Raw genomic sequence first — 19,978 nt, 5'->3', positions numbered from 1 at the left:
CCCCCCACTCCATCTCATCCCTCAAACTGTCCATCTCATCCCCCAACTGTGGGAGTCCTGGATACAGAATAATGAACATGTTACTTTTTTCACTGCCCAGATGTGTCTTAGCAACCAGCTTACATGGAAGAAGTGTTCTCCCTCACATTTTTGATATGACAAATCAATTTTCATATGATGTAATAATGACACATGAGCATTTTCCTTGAAATCCAGGAACAGGAAGCTCATGGGGAAGACGGAATTTCTCAAGGATAGGACTTCTCCATTTCTCAAGGTTGCTTGACTTGCCTGAGAAAGCCAAGTCTGAACTTACTGGAAGAAAACCCTGTGACAGTTTTTTGTGGCCTCTTCATTTCCCAGGCCTTCTCAGAATGACCTCTGCCCAAACAGTGTTCCCATGTCTTGAATATGCATCGGGAATCAAACAAATTACCAAGCTTTTCTAGCACTTGCCTGCCCCACCACACAACTCTGAGAAGAGACAATAAATGGTTTGAGATATCACACTGTTATCTTCTTAAAGGTAATTACTATGCCTTTTCCAACCTCTTTCCAAAGAACATCATGAAGAAAACATAGGAGAATCGCTTTTTTAAAAATTCTGATTTTTTTGAAAAACAATCCCTACATCCACACCATGAATTAAAGTTCATACCTTATTTCCTGCACCTCCAACTCTCACCACACTATCAGGATTCATTGCACTAATGCAGTCATTTACCAGCTTGCTGCTGTGTGACCGTGTAGTGGTGATGATGTGTTTCCCAGCAGGCACCTCTTTCAGTTGAAATCCAAAGGCACCCAAACCTAGGACTCCCCAGATTGTCCTACCTAGGACTGCATCTGCACCTGCCTGAAGAACAGGTATACCAGTTCAAGACACGATAGCCATGACTTTCACAATGACACTTAAAAAAAAACACCACACAGATGAAAACTAGATCAGAAGTGTTACAGTTATGATGTTGAAAGAAAATCAAGTTGATTGAATGGCATGACTGTAATTTAGCTTCTTCTCTCCTTTGATAATGTGAGAATTCCATTACTGGAAGGGAGTGTATTCTAGTGATTAGGAAGGAAAGTGTGCCAAGAAGACACTGCTATTCTGTTCCACAGTTACACCTGAGTGAATTCTGCTTTCCCCAATTTGTAAGATACATGCATGGTCTCAGAACTCTTTACAGAAATTTCCTAAGGAGGGACAAAATTCCACCAATGACACCAAATCAACCACTTTCTCTTTACTACATGCAATCCTAACCGGTTTCCCCAAATATTTCACCTTTTCCTCCTGCCTCATTGTACAATCAGTCTTATCTATTCAATTATGTGCACTCAGAATAGATTATTTCACCTACATCATGAAGCTTGGAACCCAGACCACTGGTAATGTGAATGAGATACACCCTCAACTTTTAGAATCCAGACCAATAAGTGCAACAGGTATGCCCCTATGATTTACATGAGGGCACTCCTGCAAGGCATCTAGAAACACTTTATTTCTTACATTTCTAGACCGCCTTATCCAAAGGCGCTGGGTGGTGCACATCAATTTTTAAAAACAAAAACAAACACCATTTAAAACAATATAAAGACAATTAAAAAACCATTTAAAACCAATTAAAAATACTTTAAAAATTTTGCAATCTGCATTTGAGCACCATAATAGCTGATCACAGCACATAATGCAAGGTATTATAATACAGTCTCAAAGATTCCTGCAGTTATATTGGTTATTAAAAAGTTCCCCCTTTTCTGCTTCTTTTTTGAAGCCCCTAAATTTTGAAGGATATTGTGCATGGTGCCAAATACCCAACATTTTACAAGTAGTTCAAGAAAGGGGCAAGCTGTATATGTGCCATGATTCTGCAGGTTTGCAGATAAGTATTGTGTATCATACATATTTATTGTAAGAATAGCATTTGATTGGGCAGATTCAGAAAGAAAGAAGTTGGCCTTTTTCTTCCAAACAAATCTAATTCCAAAGTTAGTTCCAGCAGTTGTACATATATAGGTCAAGAACAAAAGTGCACAAATGAGGTGACGAATTATGTACTTGCCAGCAAATCAAGGCATTTCCTACCTCATAGTTATAGTAGGGTTGATTAATGACTCCTGCTATTGCTTTTCCTTCGTAAGCAATTCCAATAAGCACTGTTACGTGGTCAAGAAGACCTGGAAGGAGGAATAGAACAGATAAAGCTGTAGCTTGAAGAGGAGAGTCCATGAAAGATAAAAACACAATCCACAGAATATCTGTGGCATGCATTTCTGCTATTATCACTTCTAGAACAGGACATCTCGGTCTTTAGGTGTCCATTTGAGATAGAATCCAAATGTTTATAACATTATTTCAGAAACGTGCTGCATGTCTATTTATTTATTGTGTAACCTGCCTTTTGCCCATGATGAAACTCAAGACAGTGTACATCAAGGGTTCTGGGCAGTCCCATCCAGGCACTGGGCAGACCCAGATGTGCTTAGCTTTAGCAAGACTTCTGCATCCATCATATGCCATCAGACCTTACCTTGGATCTTCTTATGAGTAAGCCCCATTGAACACGGTGGGACTGACCTTTGAGCAAACATGCATATGATTGCCCTGTAGTGCACAATTTGTGTATGACTGTCGGTGTATCCCAGATATAAAGACAATCAGGGTCACAGTTTGCTCAAGTCCATGTGCAAAGCTAAACTGATCGTTGCTTTTGATATTTTGAATTTTGCAAGCTGCCCGAGGACATTTTAATACAGAAGGTTGTGGAATGAACAAGTATGGACCCTCAATAAAGTGTTGCCGTCTATCCCTGGTGTTCATGTGTTCCCTGAGCATGCTGAAAAAACAAGTTAGTCACAAAGACAGGAGCCCCTCCTCTTAACCTGGGTCTTATTTTGGGGGGAAATGTTTTTTATTTTTCTGGGGGTGGGGAGTTTTTTTGAGGGGGCACCTTCTTTTAACCCAGCCCTAAAACTTCAAGAGTTAATGTTAAGATGAAAGGCTTTTCAGTTTTGTGTAAATGCTACAGAGTAGGCTACAGCATGTTTCAGCCTTATTGTGGTCATCTGAACCGCCAGTGTTTTCAAAGCTGGGGATTACCAAGGACATTCCCTCAGAGCTTGCCCACCTGCACCTGGAAGGGCAGTCCTCCAAAACACCAAGAGATTCAATGTGTCAAACTCCTTCCCCTTCATACAGGATTGAGTTATCTGGCAAGGGACCCATGGAGTTTCAGCATTTTCTGCTGTGAAGACTATTTGTCAGCTTTCTCCCTCAGGAGTTGAGTGTCTCAAGGGATTATTCTTCAAGATGAGAAATTTCCTGGTCTTTTTGCTGAAGCTCTCCTTTCCTGCTCCTCACCACAGAGTTCCATTAGCTCCACTCACCTGCTTGTCTTTCAAACTGCCCTCTGAGCATGAACATTCCATCTCATTGACTTAACATGGGGACAGTTGGGTTTGTTTGTTTTGTCCTCCTTAGGGATTTGTTTCTTTAGAGCTTTTGGACATAGCTGCAGGTCACTCTGAATCTACAGTACCTCCCACTTGCCTGCAGGTGCTTTGATTTGCCAATCATAAGGATACCAAATTTCAGCACTTTAGGAAATTGTATATAAGGCAAGTAATAGAGTATGCTGCACACTATAATATAATTTGCCCCAAATAGAGACTGTCTCACAGTCAATGAAGGCTGCAGACCTAAGATGCTTACTTAGGATGAAGCCCCTACTGAAGACAGTGGGACTTACTTCTATGTGAACATGAAAAGGATTAAACTGTAATCAGTTTCTTGTAACTTTCTTGTTAATTGGTTGGCTGTATGAATGCAAGGCAAGTGCTACTGGGGAACACAACCTTAGCTGTCAACTACAGTCAGAGAGTCCTGTAAAACATAGACAGATACTTGCTTCAAAGTGATGTGCTGTATGAAAAGTGAGTGTTATAGTATGGAGACCCAATTCCACTGGATCCAATATTGCCAGCACAATAACACAGTTTTGTTGTGACAACATCATCATCCCAAAGGCAGGATGGCTGTCCAGGCAATACACTTATTTCCGCAGCAGAGAGATGTGCTCGTTTCCTACTATTAAGAATTTAAAGATAAGATTTAAAGATCCATGGTTATTTTTGTGGTGCACAGCCTGGATTCTCACTTAGCCCCTCCTATGTGAGCAGAGGCTACTTTCAGAGTGGTGACTCTTAGAGGGGGAGAGCAACTGTCCCTATCCAACCCCAGCACAGCATCCCTCCAGTGGTGGTGGTTGGCAGTATTCTCTCTAATTTTTTCCCCATCTCTGTGCAGAATGAGTTTTGTTCTGGGTGGCAGTATCAAGGCAGCGTGCACGCACATGCATTCAGAGTGGGGCCTTCTTGATTCAACCTGAGCGGGATTCAAAATTATCTGAGCAGACATCGAAAACTGTGTGGGTTCGTGCACACACTCACGCCTTAGAGGGAAGACTGGTGGTTGGAGTCTGCCTTATATTTCCTTTTCGAATGTGAGCCTCTTGGGACAGGAAGCCATCTTATTTATTTTTATATGTAAGCAAGCTGCTTTGAGCCACCTAATGGAGCAGTGGGGAAGTTACTTGACTAGCAAGCCAGAGGTTTCCAGTTTGAATCCCCACTGGTATGTTTCCCAGACTATGGGAAACACCTAGATCGGGCAACAGTGATATAGGAAAATGCTGAAAGGCATCATCTCATACTGTGCGAGAGATGGCAATGATAAATCCCTCCTGTATTCTACCAAAGACAACCACAGGGCTCTGTGGTCAGCAGGAGTCGACACCGACTCGATGGCACAACTTTAAGCTGCTTTGAGCATTGCTGTTGAAAAGTGGGGTATATAGATATTCATAGTAATAGTAGGGAAAGGAAAGCCTGTCTTGTGGTAGCAAGCATGAATTGTCCTCTTTGCTAAGCAGGGTCCACCCTGGAATTCATTTGAATGGAAAATAATATACTTGAGTACTGTAAGATATTCCTCTCAGGGGATGGGGCTGCTCTGGGAAGAGCATCTGCATTCTTGCTCCCTAGCATCTCCAGAGAGAGCTGAGAAACAGACTCCTGCCTGCAATCTTGAAGAAGCTGCTGACAATCTGGGTAGACAATACCGAGCTAGATAGGCCAATGGTCTGACTCTGTATAAGGCAGCTTCCTAAGTTCCTAGTAAAGTAAAGTGTGCCGTCAAGTCAGTTTCGACTCCTGGTGCCCACAGAGCCCTGTGGTTGTCTTTGGCAGAATACAAGAGGGGTTTACCATTGCCTCCTCCTGTGCAGTATGAGATAATGCCTTTCAGCATCTTCATATATTGCTGCAGCCCGATCTAGTGCTAGAGGGGATTTGAACCAGTAACCTTCTGCTTGTTAGTTAAGCGTTTCCCCGCTGCGCCACTTAGACCCTGATTTTAAAAGGCTGTAAACTCCCAACAAGTAGGGGACTTCTGCTGCTGTTCTGACAGGTTCACATAAAGGGAAAGTTAAAACAGGCTTAAATCCTCACCCTGAGGCTTTGCAGAAATCTGGCTTCCCAGCCTAGAGACTGAGAGTGCTACCTGCAGCATCATACAATTGGAACCTCCATGATCAATAATTCCTCTATACGTTAATATTTTTAAAAGGTTTTTCTAGTGCTGTAATGACATTCAAGTCACCATTCCATAGTTCACTTCCACTCCACACCTCTCTAGGAACCCCAATAGATCAAGTACAGATCAAACAGACAACTGTAAAACAGTATCAAGCCAAATGAACTCCAAAACACTCAAATTCTATCGAACAGAGAAATTTTTAGAACCACAAAAATTTAGCCACCTGCTGTATCCCGATTTTCCACTACCCTCAAAGGGCAATCAATACGTGTGTCTAAAATGCTTGACAGCTTTTCTCTAATTTACTTAACCTCCCAACAACCTTCCAAAACAGACTTAATTTGAGAGATAATAGCCTGCTCAGGGATATCCAGCAAGTGCAGTTTCCAAGTGACCATCTGTACTTGGATTGTGTCTGAATTCAGTAGTCTATCCACCGCATTACATTGGTTTGCTGCCAGGGTGCTGTACATGTCCCATGCATGTTAAACCAGAACTGTGTTCAGTGGGGCTTACTCCCTGGTAAGTGTGTTTAGGTTTACAGCTTTAAAGAAATAAATGGCCCTGGGTTGGAAGCCAGTGGGCTTACTCCTTAGTGACTTCAGGGCAGTGGAACATCCCACCTGATCCCCCAACCCTCCTTCTACTGGCTGCTTCGTAAAGTCTGCTTCAAATGTGACCACAGTGGTAGAATTGCAACTAAAAGGGATACAGTTTGCAAGAGGCAGCTTCCACATGGCCAACTTTAAACATACCTTTCTCACTGGCAGGGGAACTGTTTTGTAAAAATGGCTTCCAACACAGAAATGCACTCACATGATTCCCTGTATTGGCAGCAACCACACTGCTAAGGTAAAAGTGGATCTTAGTCATCAAGATTCATGCCAATTAATGAAGAATGAATTAATCACCCAACTGATATCTTTTGCAATGCAGTTATACCACCAAACCCAATCTTTGACAACATGTTCAGATGACCAGAGGCCGCTTCAGACATTATAACTTTGCCCTGTTGTCGCTGTGTACAGCAGGGTGAAGGGAGAGGAAGTCCCACCCCTGCCGTGTCATCATGTATGCACCCTGCCACTCACAGTTACAACGGGGCATGTCTGAAAGGGATTGATCCATCCTTGTGATCACAGGAGCACCTGCCATCATGGGGAGGGCTCTGCCCTCTTCAGAGAAGCCCCATCATAACTGTGAGTGATGGGGCACATGCATGAGTGACATGGCGGGGGTGGGACTTCCTTTCCCTTCATCCCACTGTACACGGCTACAGCAGGGTGAAGTCATAGCATGTGAAGCGGGCTCATGACTTCTACTGGTCCAGTTTTTATGCGTAATCATTGCATGTTCATTTAAAAATGTCGATAAGATGACTTTTACCCTGTATTTATGCAAACTTAAATTTACAATGTAAATAAAATGTTTTGCTTTTTTAAAGGCAAACCTTCAGTGTATTCTTTGGTCCCATCCAGAGGGTCAACCCATACGACAAGCTTGGGAAGGAAACAAAAAACAGTGTCAAAAGACAATGCAGGTCAATTATATTAAACTACTCACTAGCAGGAGAATAGCCCCCCTGGTTAATCCAAACATAAAACGAACAAGGATAGGACAGAACTGAGTGCCCCTGGGCAGAGGGGATGCTAGTCATTTTGCCAGTTAAAATGTCCACAAATAAAAAACAACAAATTCTAAAATGCAACCAAGGCTATCAAAATGGAAGATTTCTACATTAAGCCAACATTCTAATAATCTCAGCAGGAAACCTATGAGGATTCAGAGGATGGCTTTAAAAGAAGCTTAGAGAAATTCATGGAGGCACAATGCCTCTAAATGTTGAAGGGGATCAACAGCAGGAAAAGGACATGTCTTCATCTCCTGCTTGTGGACTTCCAAGAGGCATCTGGTGGGCCACTGTGGGAAACAAGGTGCTGGACTAGTTAGGCCTTGGGCCTGATCCAGCAAGCCTTTTTTTATGTTTTTATAGATTTGGACCTCAGAGACTAGAGTTCACTACAAGGAGTCCCACACTTCCTCTCAGACTCCCACCTGTAAAACAACAGGGTTCTTTGGAGGTTGTATGAATGAAATATATTGGTCAAAACGAACGATTTGACAACAAAAACATTATCATGTAAAGATTACAACCTGATTTGTTTATATTGTAGGCCTTTGTGGGGGAACAGGGCTTGTTAGAATTTCTGTGCTCTTTTTGCTATGTAGAGGGAAATTAGGTTTCGTTTAGACAAGAATTGCATAGGTATTGGATAGGGGATACTGGCTGGCTTGTTAGTACAAGTAAAGTTGTGCCGTTGAGTCGGTGTCGACTCCTGGTGACCACAGAACCATGAGGTTTTCTTTGGTAGAATACAGGTGGGGTTTATCATTGCCATCTCCCGCATAGTATGAGATGATGCCTTTCAGCACCTTCATATATCTCTGCTGCCTGATAGATGAGTTTCCCATATTCTGGGAAACACATCAGCAGGGATTCGAACCAACAATCTCCTGTTCTCTAGGCAGGTTACTTCCCTACAGCACCATTAGGTGGCTAGCAGCACATGTGAAAATGATCTTGCGAATGCAGTCCATCACAAGATGAACAAGAGTCAACAGTGTGATGCAGCTGCAAAAAAGACTAATCATTTTTAATTTTGTTTAGTTTGTATTGTTTTTGTTGTACACTGCATGGAGACAGAGGTTTTGGGCGATAAATAAATAAATAAATAAATAAATAAATAAATAAATAAATAAATAAAATAAACATTTAGACTGCATTAACAAGGCATAGTTCCCAAGTCACAAGTAGTACTAGTTCCACTTTATTTTACACTAGTCTGATCTCATCTGGAATACTGTAGCCAGTTCTGAGCACTGCTATTTAAGAGACAATGTGAGACAAGTTCAGAGAAAGGCAATGAAGATAGTCAGGAATATGGAAAGCAAGCCCTATGAGGAAAGGTTGAAGGAATTAGAGGAGTGTTTAGCCTAGAGAAGAGAAGGCTACGTGACAATATAGCAGCATTTTTCAAATACCTGAAGGGTTCTCTCACAGAAGAGTGCAAAGACTTGTCCTCTGTGGCCTCAGAGGGTGGGACTAGAGCTAACGCTTGCAGAAGGTAGATTTTGGTGGAACATTAGGAGAAGATTCTTAATGGTAAGAGCAGCTCAACAATGGAACCAGTTACCTAGAGGGTGGGCTCTCCCTCACTGGAAGTCTTCAAGCAAACCCTCAACCATCTGTTGGGGGTATTCTAGCTCTAGCTTTTCTGCATGGAGCAGGGGGTTAGACAAAGTGGCCTACAGGCCTGCTCAACTTTGGCCCTCCAGCTGTTTTTGGATGACAACTCCCATAATCCCCAGCCACAGTGGCCAATAGCCAGGGATGTTATAGGCCAACATCTGCTGGAGGACTGAAGTTGAGCAGTCCTGGCCTACAAGAACACTTTCAGTGCTATGATCCCATGAAAGTAGTTCATACTCCTGTGTAAGGAAGGGTGCTTGATAAGGGCACTTTGCCCAGGAGGCCACAAATACATACTGTTCCAGAGCTGTCCTTGTAGTTTCTTCCAAGCATCCAAGGAAAGTACAAAAACACAATTCAAATTTTCCAGCATTAATTTAACACCAACCTACTGCTCAGTATATGTGAACAGGGGCATAACTGACAGCAAACTGGTCACACGGACTCACACTTCAGGCATTAAAGGTAAAGTGTGCTGTCAAGTTGATTTTGACTCCTGGCACCCACAGAGCCCTATGGTTTTCTTTGGCAGAATACAGGAGGGATATACCATTGCCTCCTTCCACACAGTATGAGATGATGCCTTTCAGCATCTTCCTATATCGCTGTTGCCCAATATAGTACCAGTGGGGATTCAAACTGACAACCTTCTGCTTGTAAGTCAAGCGTTTCCCTGCTGCGCCACTTAAGGCATTAGAGAACCCTTTTATTTTGAGTACCTCTTCCTCTTTGATAGCAGCATACTGCAGTGGACAGGCTTTCTTCAGTATCTCCTCACACTGACCATCCTCAAGTAATTCTGCCTCCACCTCTTCAGAGGGAAGATCCTTATTAAAAGAATAAGTACATGAAGTGAATAATGCTAAACCTGATGTTCACTTGGTCACCAGATGCAAACAGAAGCTGAAGAAGATGTAAATTAAGCAACCATGAGGTGTTTTGCTGGTTTGCTTTCAGGACCTTAGCATGCCACGAGTATCTAGTACTGGTAGGTGGAGATAGTTGGGCAAGTAAAAATGTTTGAGAGTTTGTAACTTTGGACCTTATTTGCAAGGCTGTTACAGAAAATAATTTTAATTTTAAAAGTCTGCTAAATAGTCACAGCTGTGCTTCCATTGCATTTTCAAACAGACAAAGTCAAGCCATCCTTATGACTTCCAAATAGGGCTAACAATGGGGTTCTCAAATGTTGGTTGCCAGATGTTGGACTACCACTCACATAATCCCCAGCCACAATAACCTTGTGACAGGGAATGAGGGGAGTTGTAGTCCAACACCATCTGGCGACCCAAGTTTGAGAACCTCAGCAATAACCCTATTTGGAAGTCATAAGGAAGCTTGACTTTGACTGCTGAAAAAGCAATGAAACCATACCTGTGACCATTTAGCACACTTTGTTTATTAAAATATTTTCTGTAACGTCAGAGTGAAAACCCTCCAGGTGGCTAAGATATTGATCAAAAATATAATATATTGTCAGAATTGTATTGTAAACCGCCCAGGGACCGTTTTTATAGGGCAGTATACAAATGTAATTACTTAGTTAGTTAAAAACCAATATACAAACCAATATACACACAAGCCTATCAGAGTCAGAACAGCAGCAGCAAAAAAGGTAGATGGTGAGGAAACAAAATTGGACTACATTAGTGTCAAAGGCACAGCAATACAGCATAGTCTTTAGCCAGAAGAGAAGGGGCCAAATAAGCCTCCTGGGCTAAATAATTGCATAGCCTGGACACTACAGCCAAGAAGGTCTTGTTCCATGTAGTCACCAGCTGCACTTCTGTTGACACTGTATCATGACCTGGATCTGGGAGCCACCCCCACCACACACACACACACACACACACACACACACACACACACTGGAGGAGGAGGGGAATTCATGGGGTTGGGGAGGGACCCCTACAACTCAAGTTGCAGACAACCCCTGTGCTGCCAGGATCTCCCACACCAGGAGAACCCAAGCCAGCACAGCTGCAATGACTGGAGAACACAGCCCTGCTTTCACTCGCTGGCTCAGAGAAGGACCTGCCATCTCTCGTAGAACAAATAATATATCTGCATGCATGCATAAACCTACACAACTCTGGTTCGTGTGATTGGAAGGAAGATGGACCAGACCACGGAGGGGACTGTGGCTAAGGCTATGACTGGGAGGAGAGCTGGTCCTGTGGTAGCAAGCATGAATTGTCCACTTTGCTAAGCAGGGTTTGCCTTGGTTTGCATTTGAATGGGAGACTAGAAATGTGAGCACCGCAAGATATTTCCCTCAAGGGATGGGGCTGCTTTGGGAAGAGCATCTGCATGCAGGTTTCATGTTCCCTCCCTGGCATCTCCAGAGAGGGTTGAGAGAGATTTCTGCCTGTTAACTGGGAGAAGTTGCTGTCAGTCTGTGTAGACAGTACTGAGTTAGATGGACCAATGGTCTGACTCGGTAGGAAGGCATATTCCTATGATTGGATTTACACAGCTTAGATAGTATAATGAATAACAAGCCCATCAAGTTAAGCGAATGACAAATGTGATGCATAAGGGGCAAACATCAAGGTTTAAGAGTCCTCACCTCTTCCCCTATTATTGTCAGCTTAGGGAACTTCCGGGCTAAGGAGGAACAAATGCTCATCTGTACCATTCGGTCAGCTTTGGTCTGCAGGTCATTAGCTCCACACTATTGGAATGGAAAACCAATTTTTTCATGTTTCATTTATTTGATAAAAGTATATCCCATCGTTCAATACATAAGTGCTTCCAGGCCTCCAAAGTTCTACTAAGAAAAAAGTGCCACAACTGCCAAAAGAATTTATGTCTAAGCCAACATGCTCAGCATCAGCTTAAAGATACCACTAGTGGCATCTGTCCTGCCATCATTAGATGACATTCAACACAATCATATGTCCCATAAGGAATGTCCACTTTCTTCTTTGGCAAGGGAAGGATATTTGGAGAACAAACCGATTCCTACCTGTCAACACTCATCACACATATGGCCTCCACACTTTCATACTTAACTCCATGTTTCCAAGTCCATGAAGACTACAATTTTTTTCTCCTAACAAAAAATTAGGTTCATTTTTATTTATTTATTCATTCATTCGATTTCCATACCGCCCTTCCAAAAATGGCTCAGGGCGGTTAACACAGAGAAATAATAAATAAATACTGGACAGATGGATCTCTGTCCCCAAAGGGCTCACAATCTAAAACAAAACATAAGACAGACATCAGCAACAGTCACTGGAGGTACTGTGCTGGGGGTGGATAGGATCAGTTACTCTCCCCTTGCTAAATAAAGAGAATCACCACATTAAAAGGTGCCTCTTTGCCAAGTAAGCAGAGGTTGTCTGATATCCAAATTCTGTGCCTTAAATCAGATTCCACAGCGAGTTATGCTCACACAGACTGTGGAAGATGAACACCCCAGAGTAAGTGCTAATCATTTTTGTGTAAGTGCAACTGACCTATCCTCCCATAGGTACTTTCTGCAGTTTCAGTTATTCAAAGCAGCCCTGTTCACAAGTTATGTTCAACACAGTCTCATATAGTGTACACTCATACAGATCTATACACATGCAAAGTTATTTGCATATTATATTCCAATGTACAGTACACATAAGCCTTGTTCAGACATTATACTGCACTTATGTTCATGAGTTTGTACACATCTGCGTGTTTTTGTGTGAACAACTGTAAATGCATTCATTTTTAAAGTGAGCTGGGTACAGAAAGACCTATGTGCCCTGAGAGAAAGACGAGAAAGGAGGCACCCAGGCCAGAGGAGAGCATGACATCGGCTCCCATAGAGACCAGCACTAGCCTGTGAGGACCGTTGGGGTAGCCCCTCCCCCACCTTCCCAGGAGTACTGAAAGACCTTCGTGCCCTGAGAGGAAGATGAGAAAGGAGGTGCCTGGGTCTTGGAGCTCTTGTCCTCAGCTCTTTAAAAGACCATTAATGGCCTGAGATAACAGTACAGGAGGACCTTGATATTCACAGGGGTTCCGTTCCCAGCTGCAACTGCAGATACGGAAACTACACATATCGAGTCATTGGGGGGCTATGAGATTGTGGGGGTTAGGTGCCCAGTCGTCGGGAAAACAGAAAACTGGCAAAAATTGACAAAATATGGGGAGAGGGGGATGTGGGGGGAAGATCCCCACCATGCTTTGCTGCTCCCCAAGTCACGCTGTACCCTGGAATGCCCTCAAATTGGCCAGTAGTTGATTCCATTCACGGATATGTGAATCCGCAGATATCAAGGCACTCCTGTACTTTGTAAATCTTATGTAACTTGTTGGTTTGTTTTTTCATATTGTAAACTACTTTGGGTGCCTTTTTCAGGACAGAAGAGCAGTATAAAAATGCAATAAATAAATAAATAAATGCAGGGTACTTATAGGAAATGTTCTACTGCATGTGCATTGAACGTAACGTCTGGACATAACATAGTGCATACAATGCACAGATAATATATGTGTATTGAACAGAGCATGTGAATAGGCTTTCCTATGTTATAACCTGCATCTGAGGGGGGCTGCACCCAGGTTCACTTTTAAAATGAACACATGTACAGTCATTCGCTCAAAAACAAATAATCTGTACAGACACCTGAACACACAACACAGTATCTGAACAGAGCTGGAGACAAACATGAATCAGATATCTGGGTGGCAATGAGGGGAAAAGCAGCTTCCAGAGCTTTGAGGAAGAACTGATCCCAGTCTACCTCTCTGCCTTTTGTTAAAGAGAGGCAGAAGGGATACTCTAGATTTCCGTTTGCAGCCACATTTGCCACCTCTGGACATTTCTTTATTTATTTCATACCCCTCCAGTGCAATATTGCTCAAAGCAGCTTGCAAGAATAGCAGAAGAAAGAATAAAAACAGAATAAAGTTAAAAACAAAATAGTAAAACAGATAAAACACTAAATAAGACAATATTAATAGACCAACTAAGATAGACCCAATTAAAAACTAGATTTTTAAAAAGTTAAAAATCTATCAGTTACAAGCTGAAGTAAAATACATTAAAAAGTCTCTCTAAAAAAATTAATTTAAAGATCTTTTTTTTAAAAAAGCACCCTGAAAGAGGGAGCACAGCAACAGGATTAGTAGATACATATAGCTGAAAACCAACACTAGCAAATCCCAGAGCTGGTCAGTCTAGGGTGGGTCATCCCACTAACAGGTGTCAGGTAAATGTTTTACGTCATCCCACTATGCACCAGTGTCCCGTTTAAGAAATAACGTTACTGATTGATTGGATTTCTGAACAAGATTTGTCCTTTATCCACTAACCTGTACATGGTTACAGATCATGTCTTCTGGCCTCAATAATTAAAACAAAACAAACATTAACAGGATTTTATATAAAGTTAAGGGTGTTATTTGTTAAGGGTGTGAGAGAAAATGAGCTGAAGTTTGACTCCTGTAAGAACAGAAGAAAAACACTGGTTTAGGCAATCAGCACTTCCCACCCCACATCAACCTATACAGAACCTGCACCAAATAGCTCGGATCTTTACATTCAGTCATAGCAGCATGGATCAACACTCTTACCTTTTCTACTATTCCCAGATCTCCACCAGCCATCACTTTCCTGACGATTGTTCCTGCTTTGTTAGCAACAGAATATGCTGAGGCCACCAGACGCAACAGTACACTTGGACTGGAAGCCATGTTTCCTGGGTGGGAAAACACCAAGAACAAGTTGTTCTAGTAAGAACTAATCTGCCCACTTTCCTTTCACTGTCTCTACATCGGGACTAAATTTGGTCCAAATTGGTTAGGCAGTTCACAAACTAGCCCATCTGCACCTCAAACGTTCATGTGTCTGCCAACTTGAATTGGAGTGGATGACATCATCACACATGCGTTTGAGGTGTCTCTATGTGCCCCTAAACTGTAACAAATTTTGTCCAGATTAGTTTCCACTTGCATCTCAAACATCCACATGTCCACCATCTTGAACTGGGGTGGGTGACATCATCAAAAACGTCACCATTGAGCCATCCTTATGTGTTCCTATATCTGAAGCAAAGTTGGTTCCAATCAGTTAGGTGGTTCACAAGTTAGCCTACTTGCACCTCAAAGGATTTACTGCCATCTTGAATTGAGGTGGATGACAGCATCACAAGCTACACCAAGTTGTTGAGCGGTGGGGGAACACACACACACACAGATGCCAGGAGATCTAATAAGTCTACTGGAAAGTAGGCTAAAAACTCTTGTGAATGGCATGACTTCAAACAAATACACATCACAGGGGTGGTGAAATAACATTCAAATACAAAACAAATGTTATGCAGGTGTTGAACATATGAAACTCCTTTAAAAGGTAACACAGACCGATACTTCAATTACACCTTTTCAGTGTTTTCAATAAGGGATTGTCTTCAGGAACTGCTAGACAATCTAACATTTATAGACCATTAGCACAATCTGAAAACTTGGGGAGAAAGGAAATCCTTTCTAACGTGTACAAAACGCTGGAGGATTTTCAGGAATTAAACACTAGTGTTAAGGTCAGATGGGAAAGAGTTTTTCAAATTAACTTAAAGGATGAAGATTGGAACTCAGTTTGTTTGAAGGGGCTGAGCAACTTCCTAGATACAGCAGAAATAGAACTCTCTTAAATCTCACCCCAGAGAGATTATAGAAAACGTATCTCCTGCTAGGAGTTAAATCTTGGTATCTAACCTACAGAGGATGCAGCAGGGTTTAAACATATTTGGTGGTTTTGTAGAAAGACACCCCATCCCCACAAATAAAATCTGGTTTACATTAGTAAAATCAATAAAACATATAACCAGATATTATTCACTAATTGATCCTATAGTGACATTGCTCAAGAAAATAGATAGGATTAACTCAAAATGCCAATGCATGATAGGGAATATTACTAGAGATGTACATATCAGGTAGTATACAAATATGAGAAATCCTCTATAATAAAACCCCTGTGTGTGATCCCATGCCGCCCATGTCTTTTTGGGCAGTTCTGGGCATGCGCGGAGCGCATGCCCAGAACCGCCGAAAAAGATACGGCCGCCCAGACACAGGAGGCCATGTTGGCCAAATTATCTGATGTGGCGCAAACGATTCCTGCCACGGCCGCTGACGCCGCCCGCCCACCCGTCCCCCCAGCTGCCTAAGTCCTCCGCTCCCATCCCCACGGGCAGCCATGTCTGCCGACCGCCCTCCCTCCCAGCTGCCCAAGTCCTCCTTTTCAACCCCCCCCACATGATTAAGGGCCAAATAGGCCCATGCAATTGCCCCCGCGGCCACCGCCGCCGACCACCCGCCCTCCCTCCCAGCTGGCCGATTCCTCATTACCCGTAAAAGTCAATATTTAGAGAAGGAGAGAGGAGCTCGCAAGCAGAGCTCCTCTCTGTGCAAAGTCAATGCCCAAACTGGCGCTATGGATGCAAAGGACGCAATAGGCATCCTTTGCGCCCAAAGCGCCAGTTCGGGAAGAGGCTTTTCAGAGAGAGAAGCTCTGCTTGCGAGCTCCTTTCTTCTTCTCAAAATAGGGACTTTTACGGATAAGGAGGAATCGGCCAGCTGGGAGGGCGGGCGGGTGGTTGGCGGCGGCCGCCACGGAGACTTTGGGGCCCTTGCCCGGCAGGGAGACTGGCCGTGGCATGCAGGCTGGCGGCGGCGGGAGGGAGAATGGCGGCGGGGGGCCCGGAACGCCCGTTATTTAACGGGCCGAAATTCACTTGTAAACAAATAAAAGATTCTGGCAACAGGACAAGTTTTAGTTGCAAAAAACTGAAAGAAGTCGCAACTTCTGTCAATGAACCTGTGGAAAAAGAAGTGTATGGCATAAAGTCTTATTCTATAAGAGACTATGGGAGAGAGTAGATGCACAGAGTAATCTGATGGGTTACTGACAGTCCTTCATGGAATATTGGAACAGAGAAACAACTGAGTACAACTTGGTATCCAGTAGGATTTCTAATTTAGAAACCACTGGCAAGTGCGGTGTCACTTCGGAAGCAATAAATCTCACTTCTCCTGATGAAGTCCTGCTCAAGCAGGAGGAAACAGGTAAAAATTACCTAGGATACCTGTTGGGTATTACTTGGACAAGGAGCATCTATCAGAAGGAGCAACATTTGTAAAAAGCTACCATTAGAAACAGAACTTGCAAGGATACAGTTCTGGAAGATTTTTGAGTAACTTTTGGAGCTACAACCTGAATAAGAACCAGCAAAAGAAAAGAAAAGATCTGGAAGAACTATATATTCACATGTTAAAGGACTATGGGTACAATTTACCTTCAGCTATACTTTTTGGGGTCTAGAACACAGGCCATTTCTTTGTAATTGTGTATTTCACAACATATGTTTAATTTATCCTTTGTGTGTGTGTGTGTGTGTGAATAGACTCCTATACACGGTATATATACTTTCCAGTATATGTTTTGTTCTTTGGTCCGTGTATCCTCCTTGTTTTCACAGAGATTAAACTCTCAACAAAAAGACCTTTGATTGCGCAAAGAAAAACTAAAAGTTGGTAAACATAAAACCATAAGATGTTTCGGTGTGACACACCATCCTCAGTTAAGTAAAAACAAATGAGCACAAATATGCTAAACACGCCACATTCCAATCTTACCAGAAACTATTTCATTGCAAATTAGAGGTGCATTTATTGAACAAAATGTTATCACCTTCCAGACAGTATTCCTTCTAAGCCGTGTGCATATGCAAGTGCTCACACGTTTTTAATATCCACTCAGTTAATTTTAGGTCCCCTTCAGGTTGAATCAGGAAGGCCCCACTCTGAATGCATGTGCAAGTACACTGCCTTGATACAGCCACCCAGAATAAAATTGATTCCACACACAGATGAAAAAAAATTAGAGAGAACACTGCTTGCAGAAATTGCATATGCTTGGGTCGTGATAGGCGAGCCCAGCCACAAAAGTCTACTCACATATATACAAAAACATGGTAGACAAATCCGCGGTTGGAAGGGGACAGAAGCACAGGAAGCTGCCTTCTACCGAGTCAGACCATTGGTCTATCTAGCTCAGTACTGTCTACACAGACTGGCAGCAGCTTCTCCAAGGTTACAGGCAGGAGTCTCTCTCAGCCCTATCTTGGAGATGCCAGGAAGGGAACTTGGAACCTAGATGTGTTGGGAGTTCCAGTGCATCACCTTTTGCACCAACAATCCTAATGACCACTAAGGGCACTGCGAGTAGAGATACTGAGCAAGGGTATCCTATCCCTAACTGTTCTACCCATCTCTACTCTATGACCCCTGATATGACTCTACAGGTATTTCCTGTGCGCAGTCAGAATCCCTTCCTTTCCTCTTAGAGAGCAGATGGAACCATCTCTCTCTCTCTCTCTCTCTCTGCCTATTCATTATGTAGTTCTACAGATTAGGATTAGGTCTTTCCTATCCAAAGTGTACTTCACCAATAAATACTTAATATTTAGTTCTACAACAATCACCATCTGTCTTCTCGAAGTAGCTGCAACAAATAAACTCTGCAAACTACTCTGTAACTGGAGTGGGTAGCTTCTTTAGTGCTCTGCTAATTAATCTGGGAGTAAAAATTACAACCCCCAACAAGATGCACTTCCCAGAGTGTACCCATCCCCTAAGGGGAATATCTTACAGTGTTCACACATGTAGTCTCCCATTCAAATGCAAACCAGGGTGGATCCAGTGTAGCAAAGGGGACAATTCATGCTTGCTACCACAAGACCAGCTCTCCTCTCCTGATTGTAAGGATGATTGTATATGAAATCTCATACCAGTTGCAGGGGAAACAACCATGGGAGGGGGTTATTGCTTGCAAATACTACTTGTGGGCCTCCAAAGGCATCTGACTAAACACTGTGGGAAGCAGGCTGCTAGAGACCTTTTGGCAGGGCTCACTCTTCTTATGTTCCTTCCCACTTGTTTGCTTTTCCCTTGTTCTCAACCATATTGGTTACCTTTGATCCAATTATGCAACCAAACGCTTTTCTGGTTTTAAAGAGGCACTTCCTTACCTGACTCACATTTCAACCTAATTCCTTAACAATCTGACAAGTCTGTCTCACTTTGTAGACGGTTTGCCTTTTCTGTTCCTATTAATAAAATCCAAACATGCCATGTATAGTTCCTTAAATTGTGTATGGGAAGTAAGAAGTCAAACTGTTTTAAAGAAAACGACTACTTTCTCATGATTTAAAACAAACGAACAGGAGCTAAAAGACATAGATGCTTATGTGTGACCAGAAGGCATTTCCTATTTATGGGGAATACAGCATGAGTCCACATGTCTATTCAGGAGCAGTTCCTACTATGTTCATTGAGGTTTACACCCAGGTAAGAGTGCACAGGATGCAATCTTTTAATATTTCTTTCGAGACAGTGCAAGACAAACCTAACATGGAAGTAATACAATAACACAAAAAGCAGAAACCAAGCAATATGGCAACAATTTAAAAAGTTAAAACAGTAGATAAAACTGGCAACAGTCAAATCATAGCATTCACAGTTAAAAGTTGGGAAGAATAGGAAGCTTTTTCCTGGCACTGAAAAGGTAGCAGAGAAGACTCCAGGTGCGCCTTCCTAGGAAGAGCAGTCCATAGAGACAACTCCACAGCTGAGAAGCTTCTTTCCCCAGTCACCATAATCTGAAGTACTGAGCAGTGGAGGACAAACCAACTTATATGGTAATAATGAGAAATATCTGTGCAGCCGATTCTTCTCTCGATTTTCATTATTTATTTATTTAACATATTTTTATACTGCCCAAAACTTACGTCTCTGGGCGGTTTACAACAAAATAAAAACATTAAAACATTAGTTAAAAACAAAAACAAGAAATTTAAAATATGACAATTTAAAATTTTTTAAACAATATTCTAAAACAACATTAAAAACAATCAAAACAGTATCAGTTAAAAGCCTGGGGTGAACAGGTGCATCTTTAAAGACTTTTTAAAAATTGTCAGAGCTGGGGAGGCTCTTATTTCACTAGGGAGTGCATTCCAAAGCCTCGGGGCAGCAACGGAGAAGGCTCATCCCTGAGTAGCCACCAGATGAGCCGATGGCAATGCAGATGGACCTCTCCTGATTATCTCAATGGGCGGTGGGGTTCATAACGAAGGAGACCCAGG

The 19,978-nt window shown here is 42.5% G+C and overlaps 1 protein-coding gene across 1 annotated transcript in view; it reads right to left on the bottom strand.

Moving 5' to 3' along the window:
- Window positions 1-19,978, bottom strand: part of BPNT1 (3'(2'), 5'-bisphosphate nucleotidase 1) — a 31,034-nt gene that overhangs the window by 8,973 nt on the left and 2,083 nt on the right. The window contains exons 2-7 of the mRNA XM_053308931.1: window positions 14,406-14,530; window positions 11,416-11,520; window positions 9,566-9,673; window positions 7,047-7,095; window positions 2,087-2,178; window positions 659-856 (exon numbers count right to left, since the gene is read on the bottom strand). Coding sequence (XP_053164906.1) covers window positions 659-856; window positions 2,087-2,178; window positions 7,047-7,095; window positions 9,566-9,673; window positions 11,416-11,520; window positions 14,406-14,525 — 672 coding nt within the window. The 5' untranslated portion in view covers window positions 14,526-14,530. The remainder of the gene's footprint in view (window positions 1-658; window positions 857-2,086; window positions 2,179-7,046; window positions 7,096-9,565; window positions 9,674-11,415; window positions 11,521-14,405; window positions 14,531-19,978) is intronic.

Source organism: Hemicordylus capensis, chromosome 1, assembly GCF_027244095.1.
Source record: "Hemicordylus capensis ecotype Gifberg chromosome 1, rHemCap1.1.pri, whole genome shotgun sequence".
Taxonomy (NCBI): Eukaryota; Metazoa; Chordata; class Lepidosauria; order Squamata; family Cordylidae; genus Hemicordylus; species Hemicordylus capensis.
The sequence above is the reverse complement of the archived record's forward strand: the minus strand, read 5'-3'. Positions and strand labels throughout refer to the sequence as shown.